This window comes from Leptidea sinapis, chromosome 1 (genome assembly GCF_905404315.1).
Source record: "Leptidea sinapis chromosome 1, ilLepSina1.1, whole genome shotgun sequence".
Lineage (NCBI taxonomy): Eukaryota > Metazoa > Arthropoda > Insecta > Lepidoptera > Pieridae > Leptidea > Leptidea sinapis.
This window is the reverse complement of record NC_066265.1, coordinates 32,496,120-32,515,414: the sequence shown is the minus strand read 5'-3', so window position 1 is coordinate 32,515,414 and position 19,295 is coordinate 32,496,120. Positions and strand designations below refer to the sequence as shown.

Genomic DNA, 19,295 nt, shown 5'->3' with positions numbered 1-19,295 from the left:
AAGTAGCAGTGAACTATTAGCCTCCATTTTCAGCAACGCACACACACTAAAACAAAGTGACTGAAGCATCGTGAGTGTAAGTAATGTAGCTGTCATGCACACAAAAATAAACAACTCGGCCTATTGTCATGCGTTGCCTAACAGCAAGAGGCTCTATCTATACGTATAAATCTATCTAAGGCATAATGTTTTAATCTTCAAATCGAATTCAGCCTAAGCGAAGTAACGACAGACGAATAAACTAATATATTGAAAAGCGAGAAAGTGCAAGAATGACGCGCGCTCTGTGAGTTCGTATCGATTCAATCACAAAGTCTTTAAATTAAATTATATACCAACAATAATAATGTTATAATTCTTAAAAAAAATGCCTTTACACTCCAACAAACTTGGATTTTCATCGTTAGTTGTGATCAGCGCTGTAATTATTCGCTAAATTTATAATGACAGGTCCCCCTTGTGGTTTTGATAGCTAAGAAAAATATGTCTTTAAGAGCTGTCTGTATCTTATGATTGGATTCAATTAGAAGTTTAAGTTTGCTACCGTTTCATGAAGTACAAGTCAAACAGGTTTCGTTAGATGCTTACGAAGTGATTCTAAAAGCGTTCCGGTTATCTTTTACAAGTCCGGAACCCTAACTCTTTAATTAAGTAAAAACATAATAAAGTGTGACTCTTCGTAAGATAATCTTGCGAGATATTTTTGCAGCCTTTGCAAAAAGTTAGCCTCATAATAAAATATAATGTTTAGACATTAGTTTATTGATAATGGAAGTACCTTTATTAAACTTTCAATTAATCCGTAACTGTCAGGCAGTCCTTACTGATTTCCAAGAAACTCCAACTGAATAATGTCTTCATTTTGGCTTAGCAGCGGCGTGAGGACGGGTCGTATTTGTGCGAGGGAATCGATGGCTGGTCCATGGACCATACGTGGTAGTCGCCGCATGTGGTCAATCCAGTCTTCGAAATCTTTGCGCTTTTTTGATTAGATAAGATCAAAAGTTATACTATTTCTATAAAATATTTCATATGCCGATTAAATGCTACTATTATGTTATATTTTCCCAACACATCGAACAATTTGTTAATACATTGCTATTCACTTGCGACAACTCCATAAAATCTTCACAATTGATTAACTATTTGAGCACCACAGTCTGTCAGGTAAGGTACCTAGTTAAAAAGCTACATTAAATATTTTTACTAGTAATTCTTATAATATAATCGCTGTGGTTTTAAGGTACACTGTAAGACCCAATAAAGTAACATTGTAATGAAGCCGACTATTGTCCGTATTGATACAAAGATATCTTTATAGCTACGACTGTTTTATACAGCGGCTGTAAAGTGTAGGACTAACGAAGGACAAAGAGTTTTAAAGGCGTAGATAAACCACAATGAAAGTAGCTCCCACTCATTCTAATCTTCTTAAAGCTCTATATTTCATTGTATGTAGTGTTAAGGCTCGATTTTATGACAGTGGAAATGAGTTCTATATCTTTTATTGCTTGCAAGGCTTAAATATTAATTATAGGGAAATAATATTTTCGAATTATAATATTACTTCTAAACTTTAGTTTGATTGCATCTTTATCTTTAATTTATTTTAATATTGTACAAAAAAAAAGATTCTATATATGATTGGTAAATCACACTCATATAACTATATTAGCGCAACGCACGATTCATAAAAAAAGACGTGAATGTATAATTCCCACTTAAAGGATATTTTGAGAACGTTATTAACTAGGGTTTATAATACGAAATTGCACTGGTGCTCACAAAACAAGTCTCCCTTAGTCGTCTCGTGCCGAGCTGCCGACATAACCCAAACAAATTCAATGTCCAAAAGATACAATGCTGAGCGCGTCAATATAAGTTTTCTTACTATAAATGGGGTTTATGCTGACAGACAGATCGACAGCAGAGTCTCAGGTATTAGTAGGTCTACGAACGAGAAGTTATCTGTTATGTTATCTTTTTATGGCCTTCCATCGACCACTATGTTCTTAACAATGTGTAGCTTTAGGTATCTGAGTGCACAACGAGACTGAAACGAAGAATCCGCATTTCTCGGCCTTGGTTCATTGCTCAGTCAGACTTTATATAAGCGGCATAAATTCGAATATGGACACATCCATCCGTACGGGCAAATCTGTGGCTCACAACAACCAAAATCGTCGAAATTTAAGTATTCGACATTTAAATTGAAGTTTTATTTTGGATTCGGGATAAGACTGTGCTAATGCTGTCTTCTGGACAGCTGAGAATCAGTATCTACACAATACTCCTGTAAGTTATTAGAGTTTGTAACGTGCTAGGTGAGCGCTGTGCGATGGGCGAGTGCCGCAAACTGCAGTTCATTCGAAAGTTACTTTAACTCGATAATCATTAAGTTATTGAACGATGAATATAACATTTTCCATTACCTACCCACAACATTTTACTCCCAATAGGTGAAACGTGAAAGTGAAGCTAATTGAAAACTTCGATTCAGAAATTTGCATAGAAAACGTGTGAATATTGCCTTAGTAAATCATTTGTATCGACAACGATTATAATGCAGTAAAACGTTTCTGCATCGGGCCTATTAGTAATTAATTTTAAGGATTCCGTTCTCAATTCTATTGTAACCAGTTCGAACTGGTACCACAGCGGCGCTTTTTTCCTGTCGCAAAGCAGAACTGTTCAATAAATATTGTTTACTACTACTGGCGTCCCACGCGTCTCCTGCCCATGTTTGCATGCCTGTAATGCAACTCTATGGGAAATGTTTGAACCTGAATAGCTTTTGATCCCGACCCCCTAACAACCCAAACTCGATTATAAAGCTTTCCTCAACAAGACCTTTCCAAAGATATATTATCGGGTACCTATTGTGGTTGCTGAGGAATAAAATTTCCAACGTCGCTCGCACATAGGAGTATTACACATAAAAAACCGGGCAAAATTGAAAATAGTTATGTTTGACGTAGACTTTGCAAGAAAATTTTCTAGAGGGGACTGCAACACAGATATTTTAAATAGGTTGTTGCTGACATCTGATCCCTTCATCAGCTGCAACAGAATAAAATGGAAGAAGAAAAGCAAGTCTTTTTCCCAGGAAGCTATTAGTATGCTTCTCACGAAAACACTGAATTGTGACAGTTCTGACGACGAAGATTATGAGGACCAAATCACCTGTGAACTCGGAGACAGTGATTCTGATTGATTCGGTCTCCTCATAATTATCATCTTGAAAACAAATCCTGTTTTAAGAGTAAATACTCCCTTACATTTGTAATTCTTTTTTAATTGTTTTTCCTTTTAAATAAATGCTTATTTATGATGAATTATTGACTTTTATTTCATAAAATAGTAAAATAAAATATAAAATAATTTTGTCCGGTTTTTAATGTGTAATACTCCTATATGCGCGTCATCTTGGTGATTTGTTAAGATTGTATTATTGTGTTTCGGTTTCATGGGCGCCGTGGTTTATGCTCAAAATTTTGGGTTCAATCAAGAATCCTGAGCTGTAAAGCCCTTTAACGGACAGGGCGGATCAGTTACCATCAGGCAAACGTCTTTGCAGTCTCGCCACCTTTTCTAAATGTCTGTTATTGCGGTTTTTTTTCCAAACAAAAAATAAATTTTTTAATTTTTTTATGGAAACGAAGGACAAACGAGCGTAGGTACGGGTCACCTGATGATCACCGCCCCTACATTCTCTTGCAACACCAGAGGAATCACAGGAGCGTTGCAGCCTTTTAAGGATTCTTGATTGTGAAGGTACGCGCATATTTTTTAAATACGAAACTTATTAGATTGGACTGTATATAAGTAGTTAATTTAGACTAGACTGCACCTTCAGAAGACATAGTATGGATTCCAAAACTGAATTTCCATAACAGCAAACAGAACGAATTCATTATCTTGTCGCGTGGCCATTGTCTTGTACGATACGTTAAAGTGTACAATATTCATCAAACATCAAGCCATTTTATAACGTTAATTCTTTGATTGTTTTAATAATAAATTTAACTAAAAGTATTCGCATATAGTTTGTATAAACTTATAATAAAATCTTTTGGTTGGATTATATTTTGACCTAGCTGGGTTGGATGACATTAAAAAAGGTTGAATTTCAATAAAAATAGCACAAAGTTGTTTTAATCGTTTTCAAAACAAGTATAATAATGATTTATGATATAAAATTTGATGCGAAACATGCACCTCGCTCTGATCGCCCTGCTATTGGACGTCACGACGTGGAGTAGTATTTACCACATTGCTGAAGAACTGGGAATAGACTACAAACCAGTTTTCACCCACGTAGGTACACAAGAAAGCTCGATTTTTGGGTGCCACACGAGCACACTGAAAAAAAAACTGAAGAAGCGTTAACTCGTTAATTTAAATTTATTAATTTGCTATCCTTTATTGCGACGCAATGCAAACGAGCCCGTTTTCGAAGATTGAAGTGACATACAACGTGCGTAAAATTACTAGAATGTCCGACAAAGTTGTAGTCAAAGGTCAGGCTTCATAGACTCTGGCAAAACCCGGTTTGGGCGGGATTGGAAGTTGTTTACTTGGAGCCTTTACCAGGCAGAATCATCGGCTTCTACTACTGCCAACAATTGAGATTATTAAGAACTGAAGTTGAGAGAAAGCAGCTTGAATTGATAAATAGAAAGGGTTTTTTCATCAAGCTACTGCTAAAGTTAAGATAGTTTGGCTGGGAGGTGTTTATGCATTCGCCATATAGCCCGAGCATAATCCCATTTTCACCTGTTTAGTTCTTTTTAGAATTCTTTAGGCAGCGATCAAGTTGACATCATGTGAGGACTGCTGAAACTACTCTTCATGTTTTCTTAAATCAAATAAACATGATAGAACATTCACCGCTAAGAGCTTTACTCAAATTTTTAAAAAGCTTTTCTATCTGAATTTATATCGCACAGATTAATTCTACACATTCACACAGATTACATTTTTTTAATGCGGTTTTTAAATAAATATTAACAGAATTAATCTTTAAATTTGGTGAATGACAATTAATTAGAGCCCAAAACCTCGCATCATTTTTCTAGGAAAGCAGAAACTTCAATCAACTAACAGTGCCGGTTTTGCATTAGTTGAATTGACGGCAAAAATAATATTTTCAACTAGCGCAAAATTACCCGCATTCATATCTGTATTAACGAGTCACTTTTAGCCGTACGAGGATGAAAGGTAAATATTACAGAGCCAGAAATGAGATGAGAATGTGTGCCGTCTGAAAGCGTAATGAGCTGAGACAGGTCTATTACGAGCCGTCACAGATATTTAACTGTAAATAAATCTGTTGTAGGTAGTGCACGACCTGCGCGCAACTTGTGGCTCCAATCGTGACACGGGCATATTATTTAGCAAAGTTTTCCTAATAAATGAAATAAGTCAGTTAGTAGGCTAACGAAAGAGAATTCTGAACGTGTTTATAGTTAGGTACACAGGATAGTGTACGGGCAAATAACTCTACGCTGTCTAGTGGTAACTTAACCTTGATACCGTTATAACAAAGCTGGAATATTTGTATTTTAGCATTAAATACCCAGTTGCGTATTTTTAAGTGCGTTATCCTCATTCGCAATTAAATGTATTTCAATCGGGCTTTTATTTAAGCACGAGCATTTAATTATGTTTTAATTTTATTTGAAAACAAAACAGAACCAGTAATCTATATTATTACACCAAATTCATAAGAATAAAACTTGCTACTTACTTACACATCTTTCTTTCATTACTGTTACTGATATTCTCACAGTTTCGGGACAATTTTTTATTGTAGTTACTAAACTACTAACAAAATAATGGAGAAAATTAAATAAGTCGTGGTACAGTGGAGACACGCGCACAACTGTCTTATGTCAATCAGACTATTAATGACGGGCTGCTCTGTGGGCGGATCGCGTGCCAACAATTGAAAGTAGCTTTACATTTTTCATAGAGATAATTTAATCGGAAATAATAGAACAGCGTTTAACGGTATCACATAATGCTATTTCCTAATCGGACGGAAACAGAAGGAGGGAGACGGAGTTGAGAGGTTCTTATGGAAAAGTAGGACAAAAGACTACGAGGTTTGTATATTTGACGACAAGGTAAGATTGAGGCTGACTTTCGCATTGAGTAGCATATGATGAAAATTTTATCTGTTAGTTAGGCACTTAATCCCAACGAGAGTTTTCCAGAGCATATAATATAGATATGAAGCCATACGCAAGAACGCAATTTAAGTACAAAATACATAGTGACAAGTACATTTTGAATATGAGACAATTAGTTAGTTGTAATTACCTAGTAGTAACCTTGAATACATAGCATCAATAATAAATTAAACTGTCGCGATTGTGGAGACAGATTTTATGTTTTCTAAATAATAATCAAATTTTAAGACTGATTTAACTATCATTCGAGTGAATAACGTTCGTTACGTTAAACAATTTGAACAGCATAGAATAGCTAGTCATAGATACGTTTCAGATTTACAATTAGATTCATTGATTCATGAAATTACACATTGATCAGTAAAAGATGTTTCTTAGAGCTTAAAAATGAAAGGCTCTTGTTATTCGTCTGCTGTTTTAAGAGTGCATGGTTCCGGTGATTTTTTACTGCAGGTTCCATAGAAACATTTCTTAAGATGCAATTATTTTTAAACAATAAAAGCTTACAAAAATACACAACAAGAGCTTTCACGGAGCGTCTATTTGCTGCGCTTGTAATGGGACACGAAGGAATATAATTAGCTACTTCACACACTTAACTACAACCAGATCCAGTTACGATGTTAAAGTTTAATATTTCCTTACAACTTCGTGATTTGATATCAAGTTTCTAAGTATGTTGTTTATGCACTTTACATCCAAGCTCAGCGCAATAACAGACAATTAACGCCCCACACACTAAAGCTTATTCTACTTAACATAATATTAAAAAATAATGTTTGTATTTTTTCCTGAATTACATTAAAAATGTTTACTGAATTGATGTAGTGATTTATGATGATACCAATATAAAAGCCAGACCAGAACAAATATAAAATACGAACAATAGGTATTGTAAAAGGTGTGAAATGTTAAGTATATATGTATTTCCGTCGTGAAGCAGTAATGTGTAAGCATTACTGTGTTTCGGTCTGAAGTGCGCCGTAGCTAGTGAAATTACTGGCCAAATGAGATTTAAAACCTTATGACTCAAGGTGACGAGCGCTGTTGTAGTGCCGCTCAGCATTTTTGGGTATTTCAAGAAACCTGAGCGGCACAGCATTGTAATGGGCAGGGCGCATCAATTACCATCCGCTGAACGACCTGCTCGTCTCGTCACTTATTGTCATTAAAAAAAAAGAAATATTATCTACGTAGTAAAAATAATCACAAAAATTTATAATATTAAGAATAGTATTGGTGCCACTACCACTTCGCTTGATAATATTCGTTTATTGAGTAAAAACAATATTTTTTAATAGTGTTAATAATTTTAATTAAAATCTATTTAACATTGTCTCCCCTCTTATTTCTTTTGAAAATTATATACATATAACCTATGAAACTTCTACATAATTTTTCTTATAAGTGGTGTATTTAAAACAAAATCGGATCACTGCCTCTACGTTTGTGTTCGAAACAGAGCTACAAATTTAAAGGAGGTCGTAACAATTACAGCATCACCATTGTAACCAGCTTACGTGCTCAAGATATGAATCTGATACTATAATACAGTTGATTGTGTTAATCTGGCTGAAACGTGGGCAGCGGCCACAACGCCTTCGCGATAAGGGAAAGTGACATGAAGTATATTATCCAGTCATCCCTACATGTACTTATAAATATCTGCTAGCACATTTATTTTAATGACTTTTTCATTTGAAATTTTTTTACTTCCATATGGCTGGATGGTATAACGACTACTACAACATAGATATTAAAATTTGCTAACCTGTTTAAGACAATAATATGTCTGATCCAGATTTCATGTGGTATTACTTGTATAGAGGATTTTTTTCGAACATTTGATTCAAAATAATAAAAGGGCTGAATCACAATTAAAATAACATGTCTTCACTCGCTGAACTTGGGATTGACAATAAACAGCTCTTGAGAGTAATTACCTCGTGTAGGGGCGAAACTGGTGTTCAATTGGTTTCAGCAGAGTTTTACGTGACCGACAACCCGGTCTTCGGGGTCCAGCGGGAGTGCTTGTATTCTGCATGTAGACCCACAAAACTTTGCGGATTTAGCACATAAAATATTAAGTCATGACATTTAAATTATTATGGATTTCCGCAAATGAACGCCTAATTCAATAAATTTACTTCCTATCTGTTTTACGAAGTACTGAAGTGAGAGGTGAAAACCCATTTCAATCTATTTTGAATTTATGACCAGAAAGTAATAGAATAAAAAAAAACAGAATTACTAACATCCTCCAATATGCGAAATACCAGCTAGCTAAACTACAGACCTCTAAACATGGCCCATAAAACAATCGAAGCAGGAAGTCCAATAACTCAGAATATCGACACGAATTCGCTAAAGTGATCAGCGGAACCGAATGGCGGCGCAATTGAAAAATAGCTTATTACTGTTAGCCGATAAACGAGCTCACAGTGTACTGTAGAAAGTGCATCAAGATCTTAGTAATTCTGTGCGCAATAATACGTCGAACGCGGACGCCCGCGCCAGTCTCTTGCTATACCTAGCTGACTTTACGTTTATTTTCTGGATAATATGAGATCATTTAAGGTCTTTTATCTTGCTTAGATACTATATAATTAATAGGGTTCCACAAACATTTCTTTTTGTAGACCGGGTCGTTTCTTCCCTAAAATATTGTCGAGGCAGGTGATGGCTGGTCCACGCGTCATGCTACTTGTAGTGGCCGGATGATGGTGACATCAGGAACTCTGCTTCATGTTGTTTACAAATATATTTATAGTTATGATCATAATGTTGATAACATGCCCTCATAATGCCTTTATTTATGTACAGTGTATGTGGATTGGTGCATCTGCTCTACTCAATAGCTCTTGCGGTTGACTTACTTACTCGTATAGTCATGAGGTTTGAGTATTTCTGTTGCATCGCTTCCCATACATTGTAATTGAAATAATAAATGATAATTTTCATTTTTTGACCCAATTGAATGATAGCTATGTCTGTCTATAGATTACTGGTGCCATATTAAATTCATGTTCTTATTACACGTTACGTGTTGGTTACACGTCAACTTATTTTTTTTTCTTGTGACTAGACACGAGAACAAACGTGTCACCGCAGCTCATACTCTCTTGTTAAATAAAAGAAATCACAAGAGCGTTGAGGACGTTGTTAAATTATAAGCACAATTTCTACAAAACAAATATACTGTACGTTCATAAAACAACTAATTTAAAAATTATTTAATTTAATTGAGAGCCCTAGCGGTTACTTGACTGTGTGACAGCCCTAGTGTAGATGTTCAACCACAAATCCAAAGAGTTCGATTCCCTGTAATCCCGTATAAACCACCATTACACAAGTCTTGACCTACGCTAATATGTATTACAGCGAGCATCATAAAACATATTAACATTTAACATGGTGCAGTGTAGGCGGAACAGTTCTCCTACGACAGCCATTAAAAGGCTAATGCACTCACAAATACAATAAAACTATCAATAAATATTGATCTTGCATTGAATATCTAGCAGTCGATTTAACTATGAACCCGCCCTGGCTCCATCAATCATTGAATTGACATGCGAGTGAATGTACGCGCATTAATTCTTACGATTTGTAAATGTGGCAGTACAATAGCTACAGCTAGTTGGTTAAAACTGTATCATTACTGTATGTTTATCTGTGTCATGTCCTGTAAAGTGAGTTTGGTCTTAAAAGATATTCTTAATGACTAATTGTCATCTATATATATATAAGAGATTTCCACGTATAAAGTCAGTCATCACGATATCTCTGGAAACATTACAGCTAAAGACTTGAAATTTGGTAGGAATATTCTTTTCACAGTAGAAGTCAGCTAAGAACGGATTTTACGAAATTCCACCCGCAAGAGTTTTTTTTCATTATGAACAGAACAACGTCTGTCGGGTCAGTAAGTTTATTATTATTGTTGTTCCAATAATATATTTAAAAGAAAATACTCATAAATCTTTAAATAATATATATAAAAATACATCATATTTTAAAATGATAAAACAATGAGAGCCGATACTCGTGTACATATTATATCCTATACATTTTATAGTATATTAGTGCTTAGTAGCATTTATGTAAACTTAAATTAATCCTTTGATTTCCTATGTATGAGTGTCATAATATATTATATACGATCAGGTCATATATATATATGACCTGCACCATTCGATGCAAAATTTATCCTAGATGGTTTATGGCTACTTATTTTTTTATTGTATTTGTAATGAGATGAATAAAATTTAATTAATTTCCCAGCGAAGCGGGCGGGAACGGCTAGTATGAAATATGTACATGAAGTTGATATGTTTAGCAAACATCGGGGAATATGTCATATAACATATATATACAAATTCCTGCTTTCACTGGTGCATCTAGTCAGCACAACATAAAATGGATTAGTTTTAAAAACGAGTAGACAACAAAAAGTTAGTCTAAAAAATAATAGTTAAAATAACTAAAAAGCACGCTTTATATAAAATTCAACTAAAAAATAGAAAATAAATTTAAATTGTAAATAGTGTAAAAAAATATATTTTATTGTAAAGAAAAGCGTGGGGTGTAGAAGAATTATTATTTTAATAATATCTTAAAAAGCACCCCACGCTTTTTTTACAATAAAATATATTTTTTTACCCTATTTTCAATTTAAATTTATTTTCTATTTTTAGTTGAATTTTATATAAAGCGTGCTTTTTAGTAATTTTTAACTATTATTTATTTTTTATTTTTTAGTATAATTTTATCAAATTAGTGTAATGTCATCGGTCCTCGATAAATCTACAAAGTTTGAACGAAATCTAGCCGTTTAAAGTGGGTCAAAATCGCGCCCAAAGAAGTCGGTTACAAACATACAGGTGAAGCTAATATAAAGCGTATAAAAATGGGGAAAATTGATACAATGTGGAAATATTTAAAATCATTTGTATTTGTTGTTAAACATTAATAATAAAAGAAACTAACATAGTAAACATATACAACAAGCCAATTCCTCCAGCGAGCAACAAACACGAGTCCGATTTCGAATCACAATTGCGCAAGTAGCAATAGCGTTTCCGATAAAATCCACATGCACTACTGTTGTCTCGTGCCAGCCGGCCATTTAGCGTCGTACAACCATTGTACACCAATAAATGAAAGACAAACGACCTCTTTCAATACGTACTTGATTGCTTGTCGAACGTACCGGTAAACGGTGCTCGATCAAACTGTGAACACAAGTGGGTGGACTAAGATTCTAGGCAATTATAGACAGGGCTTCGCGAACACTGCGGAGGATTGATACGGCGAGTTTATATGTTGATGGCTCATCGATCACAGCCGGTAAGCCGTGTGGATACTGATCATGAATCTGCTGTCCAAGATTTTTTTTTAATTTTGAGTGAAAACTTCTCGAAGCGCGCTAAGCACTTTATCTTGATGATATGGATTGATACAGAGCTGTCACACTCGGCTGTGTAACTCAGCTAGTTTTGACTCTGTTCCGACTTTATTATATGTATAGATTCATTTAACACTATAGGCACATACCAATATTCACACAATCTTTTTGGAATGAAAATTGTATTGGCGTGTATAATTATAAATATTTACGTTGTTATATTTGAACTAAGTTGTATACATACTAAAGATATGTTTTAAGTTACCTACAAGCACGTAATAAGTAAATTAAAAAAATATTGATTTATTAGTAAAAGCTTTTTACTATTTTAATAACTGAACTACTAAACAAAACATCGTAAGTTGTAATGAAAGGGATCCATGAAATATTTGGGCTATCCAATGTGCTATCAAATTTTTAACTTTCCAATGATTCATTCTCAGGAGGTTTTAATAGTTCCTTTCTCTACTTGGGAAAGCCAGTTTTAGATTTTAACGTCATATGAATTTGTAATTACTACTAAAATGGCATGATTGAGGCTCCATCTGTTTTTTAATCATTCTCTGCGGCACTAAAATTGGTTTCGTTATATAAACAAATGTTGATAATAAATACTTGACGTTATAATCTATTTTTATTCCATTTCTTACATTTATTTTTGGATATTTTGCATAGCTACTATTAAAAGTTAACTTCCAGGGGTGAACGAGGATAACTTGTAGACCACTGTGAATAAATAAGCTTCAATGCTGGAGGGATAACAAACGCCTATAGAATGGGAAGGTAGCATCTAACAGAAGTACTTTACCTATACTTTTCTTTGGAAAAATTATGGGGAAACAGGGACGGACAAAACGCGTTCATGCACTTTTCTATTGTTATCAGTTTCCCTGCTTTAAAAGAAGTTGACGGCAACTAGATTAAATTCTTTTACCTACTGCAGCTTTTCTAAATCACTTTCAAAATCAAGATCGCTGGTCAGTAACTCACATAGCAGATGATTTAGTCGACCTGAAAGGGTGCTTGGGATTTTTAATGATTGTCAATGGAAACGCGTCGTAGTTGATGTCGTTCAGACGTACCCCATAAAATCGTTATTCGAACTCTTGTCAATATTGTTCGCTTCTAAATAGTCAAGAAAAGCATATGCCTGCCTATAATATTTTGGTAAAGAAAATACAACTGCAAATTTACCATTAAATGAATCATACAACTGATGCACATATGTGATAACAAATTATTATTTGATATAGTGTTTCCGAAAAATCGTGCTAGTAATACATAACTTCGTTTAGAACTGAGAAGAAGAAAATGCATGTTTCGATCTGTTACCAGTATCGCCAAATGATTGTGGCGATTACTTTCGCCATAACTTTACAATGTCATATTCGACAAAACTTAAAACATAAATTAAAACTTGTTTGTACTCATCTGAATCTGCTTCCGTCATTTCCGACAAAGCGTTGGTTTGCAAGCTCGAACGGATATTAGGGTTCCCATGTAGGTCAGAGTGCAGACGATTGCAACTTACCCATAATATTAACGAAACACATTCTTTACGCTTGACCTCATCACAGACGCAACACCTCTGACCATCTATCAGCGTTTTAAAAAGCTTTTAAGATGTCGCTCTTAAACACATATGTTTACATAACGACATAATACGGTTGTCAATTATTTACATATTATACACATCAGTCTTGAGTAGGTCAGCCTTCGCAATATCTCGTTAATGTACAGTCTCTTTTTTGTTCCTAAATCAAATTTTGAATTGATACAAGTATCATATTTTAAATAAACAATTAATTAAAACAATAATAATCGTAATTGAACTGAAGTGAAGTAAAATTTTTGTCATTTCAAAATTTGATATTGATCATAACCTTTTTTAGGGATGGCTATTTATGATGACAAGCGGACGCACGGACAGAGCAGTCTTGATACTTTCTAAGAATATCAACAAGTAGAGAGGGCAACTCTGTAAGTGCGAATACGAAATAAAGATGACAGCGGGACCATACTGGTGTAGAGTGACAGGAGACAAGTCATTGGAAGGAGTTATAGGACGCCTATGCCACGAAGAAAACCCAGAGTAGAGATATAAGATTGTCAGTACCTATGTTAATAGTAAAAATTTATCGGCGAATTCTCTTGGATAAGAGTAGATAGAGTTCCTGTTTATTACACTTCGCGTATGGAACGTCAATCTGCGGACGAAATCGCGTACTACAGTACGCTAGTTTTAAAATTTAAACTATATTGAGTAATTTAAGCATTACCATTTCTCTAATGATTGAATAGCCCAAGGATCTGACGTAAACTCTTAAATACTTTAGTGTGCGCCAATGAGCCAATCCGGTACTCGCACATAATATGTAAGTGCTGTCAAGGATTTGGCGCCACGACACAATATGATACACGATTGGCAATGACTCACGAGGCTATCACTTTCGTATCGAAACGCTGCATCATCGTTCCGATTAGCAGTAACAAGTTCGGTTGAAAGTTCGCCCACGCGCCGCCGAAATGGCAAAAACAATGACATGTTTGACTGTGAACCTTAATTTGGATTGCCTTTCACCGAAAAAATAATTTATATATAAGCTGTTTTACAAAATTATGTAAACCCTTATATAATTATATTAAAAACTTTCGTCCACAACTTTGCTCGCGGAAACTTCGCTAAGACGAAACACAATCGGTCATATTTCCTTACAAACGTTCTCCACGATTTTCAACTAACACCAATATGTATAATAATTATCTGTGTCTCCTCTCTTTGGCATATTTGAATTTGATTTGAAAGTGTTAGATTACTTCAATGCTTAAAAATAGGCCAAAACAGAATACAAATGCATACTAGGTTCTGCATACAATCCAACAACAATATGCGGAAAAATTACAGTTCCCTCCATTTCTTAACTAACAATTATGTATTTAAGTTTTAGGAGAGGAAATAGTCGAGAACGAAATTCGATTAGTAAGGTTTTTCTTCGGGTTTTTTTGGCACTGATTAATGTGCCAGTCGTGTTAGCGCTACAGATATACTTATTTGTAATTCTTAAATCTGTATCAAATGTATCGGATTTAAATCAGAATATTTCTATTTCACGCAAAACTCTATTTCATTTATGTACATAAATGAAAGTTAGCTTAAATTACTTCTTGCAGCACTAAGCACCTGCCACAGAAAGTCCCGCAAAAATAATAACCGTCATTTTAGACATCAGCCCAAGCAAAGAAAGTGACTGATTATTTTGCAAGATAAGGTTTATCTTACACCTTGAGCAAGCACAGTAAATAAATAAAAACTAAGTATCGCATTTAATTTCAAATAGATTACGAAGATATATCTTATATATCTTAACGTTAGCGAAAATAAAATTAATACTCAACACCCGGTTTAGAAACAAAGTTTCCCATAGTTTGTTTGTTAAACGCGAGATCAGAATCAGAAATTGTCATAGTGCAAAACCTCGAGTTTCTATAATACTTGCGGCTTAAACAAGCCTCAATTTATATGAGAAAATTCCAGCTCCCAGGATGCAGTACAGGAAAAACTGTTACGATGCTACCTCTACGGCGGCTCCCCGCTGTGGCACTGTTAATTGTACTGCTTCAGGTATGCATGAGCAAGCTTATTGAGGAATGTTGGGAACAGCATACTTGACATAGAGGAATTAGTACTGCACATTCTATATACAAATACTCGCGGTACAAGTAATGTTGGTTGAAGATTGTTTTTTGATCTTTGTATGAGCGGAAGTTACTTAGCAGGAGTAGTAAACATATGAAGAAATCTTATATGCCTGCTGTTTTATTGTAGTCTTTAAGCAAATATTAGTATGGGAAACATGGGAAAAGCAAATTTTTATGTAGGTACACGAAATCTTAAATGCTTATATCCACTTAGTACATAGACCAAGACTGCTTGTTTTTAATTGCAATATTTTGAACAGTACTGGTACATTAACTGGAACTTGACCATATTTCAATTTGACATAAACTAAACCGAACGATGTCGGCTTTAGTTTTAAACTTATACAACAAAGAAACAATATCTGTAGAGAAACAAACAATTGTAAGCATCGGTATATTATATAAAGGAAACTAGGGTCCCAGAGGGTGCCACATATATCTTATTAATAATAACCCCCTTATTTATAATAGTCTGCTAACTTAAAGCATTGCTAATTCTCACTCAGTCTTCTTCTATTGACCTAAGTCAGAATAAGAAAAAACACTCCTTAGCGGCTGTTTAAAGTTAGCGGACCACTATGAATAAGGGAGTAAGTATTTAACATGGCAGCTTACCTGAGGCATTCTAGGTGGCTGCGGCAATCTCCTGACAGGATGAGACGTGGGCACTGGCATCCTAGACGGCTGCATGAAAGGCCTGGGCACTGGCGGGGGCGGCACTGGTCTGGGCCCTGGCAGCACCGTCACCGACGGCACCAGGGGCGGAGGCCGTTGCTGCGCAGCTCTCGTTCGGTCAGCCATCGCCTTCTCGACTATGGCCAGGTGCTCCGACGGCCGGATGAGCCGGGGCGGCGCGCAGCGGGGCTTGGGGTCGGGGCGCACGCTCGGGCGGGGCGGAGGCGCCGGCGGCCCTCGGCCCCGCCGCGCCGCCTCCTCACCCTCCGACATCGGGCCACGCCAATCTGTCAAGTGAAAGAATATATATTCAAGTATGATTTATTTATAATTCTAACAGTAAATATAATAATTTAATGTTATACCTACAACACAAAATTCACTATTAGAGAAATTATTTCAACTCGACGAAAACAGGTACATCGTGACAGTAATATTTTATAAGAAATAAAAATATATTTATCATTTATTATCACACTGCCTTTACGGAAAATTGACAATGGACAGTTATTATTAAATAATACCAACTATACAACTTTGCTTATCAACGCCATCTGTGATGTTCGTACGGAACTAACACGGCCAGTACTGGAGTAGTGATGAGTAGAACAAACTCCGCAACTTCACACACGAATTAAAAAGCGCGGGAAATTATTGAGGAGTTTCTAGGTTAACAATCACTTTAGCTATTGTAAATAATAAAGTGATACCGAAATTTGTATAAATAAAAAATTATTTCATACACTCATAAAATCAGACAATCATAACTTATTATTAGGCGCTAATGATTTAAAATTGAGTGATCATAACTTTCACAGCTTGTCAATGGCATATTCTTTCTGTTATATGATGATTTTATTTTAGCAATACCTTATAAAAATAGTAGATTGCTGTGTAAACATTTTTGAAGTGCAAATTTCTTGAGCACTTTTCTAAGGATGGGTATAAAATGTTAAACGCGCATCAGGACACGTAACCTGGTCGCAATTTCGAACGAAAGTCGTTGAAATTATGGATAATATAAATTTTTCTGAGAGATATACTTTCTAATGTATAATAATTGTAATAGTTCTGAAGTGTTAAATTTTTTATATACTTAATATTAATTGTCATTGTTAATATTATTGTGTACAATAGCGCAATAAATGAATATTGTATTTAACCAACATCAAGGTTTTATGCTGATAAATATAGCAATTCGTGCGAAATTATTACCGAACCATTCCAATAATATAAAAAAAGCACAACGTTAATGATCAACTTTTCACTTCTGCCGGGATTCCTGGAGGGCAATAAGTTGTTTTTTGAGATAATTAACGATTAACCAAATAAAAATCACTCTATTCATGTAGGCCACAAATCACAAATAACACGTATGAATGTAAAAAAAAAAAATATTGAATCTACTGCTACTTCGTAAATACTAATGAGAAGAAGTAGCAAGAAACGCATTGCCACTCTTTTAAATCAAGATTTACATTTTCATCGTTTTAATAATCTTTTTAATTACAATATAATGCGTAAAGTGATGCAACAAACATACACAAATGCCTTACACGAATAAGTCAAAAAAGTAAATGAAAATTCAAATTAATACAAAACAAATGTTATTGAGTACAGTAGCTGCATCATCCACACACACCGTAAACAAATAAAAGTATTCTGTGAGCATTTTCTAAGCATAATAATACATATATCGTCATATATTGTCGATATCACATCAGCCCGCTTTTCTGAAAACCTTTGTATTTATTATGTGCAGTAAATAATAATTTAAAAAGGCCTATTCAAAAATGTGTGCAAAAAAAAACTACACAGCTATCTAAGCACCCACGTCCCTTGACAGTTGTCACGAATAATAATAACCTATGAATAAAACATGAAAAATAGTTGTCACGCCAAAATGATACACATCCCTTTAACTTCTTGTATCATTTTAGATTGTCCCTACTCGTATGGATTTTAGCGAATCTTATCAGAAAGATTTAAATATACAGTGACTTAAATATTAGTTTATCTTTATTGCCTGCCCAATACTGATACATCCACATTCAGCACAGTAATGCGATAAAAAAAAATCATAAGGAATGGACATAACGCGATGGTAGTTTCTTGTTGAATAGTGTTATTGAAGTATACTTCATCCGGCACGTTATGAAGAAATGATGAGAGTAAAATTTTAAGATGCGCGGGCATCACTGTAACACAAAAGTAACAGGGTGATGTTGGTTCTTAAAATTTTCTGATGTTTGCGACATTTGTTATTTTATTTTGGTTTCTGGTTTGGTCAAATACATCTTTGCAAGATTTTTACAATATAGTTGGCACGAGGAATAAATAATTTTAAGGATTCTTGCTTTGTTAGGTCAATGAAGTATAACTTCTTGCGTGCATACATAAACTGTACTAACACATTTTTTTTATAAGTATATGAATATTGATAAGTTTTTAGTTGAACTAGTTTTTTCATATAGATTTGGGACCTTGACATGACTGCACAATTTACTGAATGTGGATGAAAGTCTCGGGAAAACTCAAGCAGGGCCTCCCACGATCTGATCGGAATTCTAGTGAAAAGGGCCCAGCTGAACAATAACAAGAATAAAAAAATAGATTAATGGGTTTATGTAAATAAAAAAAGCAAGTACAAAGAAGAATTGGCAAAGTATGGTAGAGGCCATGCAACACTAGAATAATTATTGGAGTGTACCCGGCCTTAAAAGGTATTGCACATATTCTTTAGAAGATACAATTTTTTTTAATTTTTACCCAAACGGAAATTCATGGTGAATTTTCCCCAACGCCATATCCGGTATTACTTTTATTTAGATGATAAGTAAATCATTAAATCTAAAGAACTTGTTTAACCAACAAAATTGCTCTTGTAGCAACAAATTAACACTTTCTAGGCATCGTTCCTCATGCAATGTTCTTTAGTTAGGAATGTGCGTAATGTTTCCTCCGTTGCTCTTAAAACAGTTACATAGATTTCTATTTCATTTACCATATTTGTCTAATTATCTGAGGAATTTTTATAGGACGACCTCTCTTTATATGGCTTTTAATATTTCATACTTATAGTATCATAGCTGTACAGGATAAGTAAACGCAGTTTTTATTAGAACTAGGAAAAATATGTTTTATTGTAATGCTGTAATGAGTAGCGGCAATTTAATTTCAATTACTGAAGTTCCTTATTTCAAGAGGAGAGCGTCTCAACCACGTATATTTTTTTGTCAATTGATCAAGTATATTTTTATGACTGCTTTCACAACTGTGCATAAAATATTTCGTACCTACTGACAAACCAATTGGAATAC

The 19,295-nt window shown here is 34.7% G+C and overlaps 1 protein-coding gene across 1 annotated transcript; it reads right to left on the bottom strand.

Moving 5' to 3' along the window:
• Nucleotides 1-820: 820 nt before the first annotated feature.
• On the bottom strand, nt 821-16,248 carry LOC126965085 (uncharacterized). The gene is made up of 2 exons (XM_050808549.1): nt 15,916-16,248; nt 821-979 (listed from the first exon to the last, which is right to left on the bottom strand). Exons 1-2 carry the CDS (start codon nt 16,246-16,248, stop codon nt 821-823), a joined length of 492 nt encoding a protein of 163 aa, XP_050664506.1.
• Nucleotides 16,249-19,295: the final 3,047 nt, after the last annotated feature.

Excerpts from the sequence above, each read along its gene's own strand:
- LOC126965085 (XM_050808549.1), bottom strand. The coding sequence starts at position 16,248 with ATGTCGGAGGGTGAGGAGGCGGCGCGGCGGGGCCGAGGGCCGCCGGCG. Across the intron at positions 980-15,915 it reads AGCCACCTAGAATGCCTCAG|CGCAAAGATTTCGAAGACTG; the intron begins GTAAGCTGCCAT and ends TAATCAAAAAAG.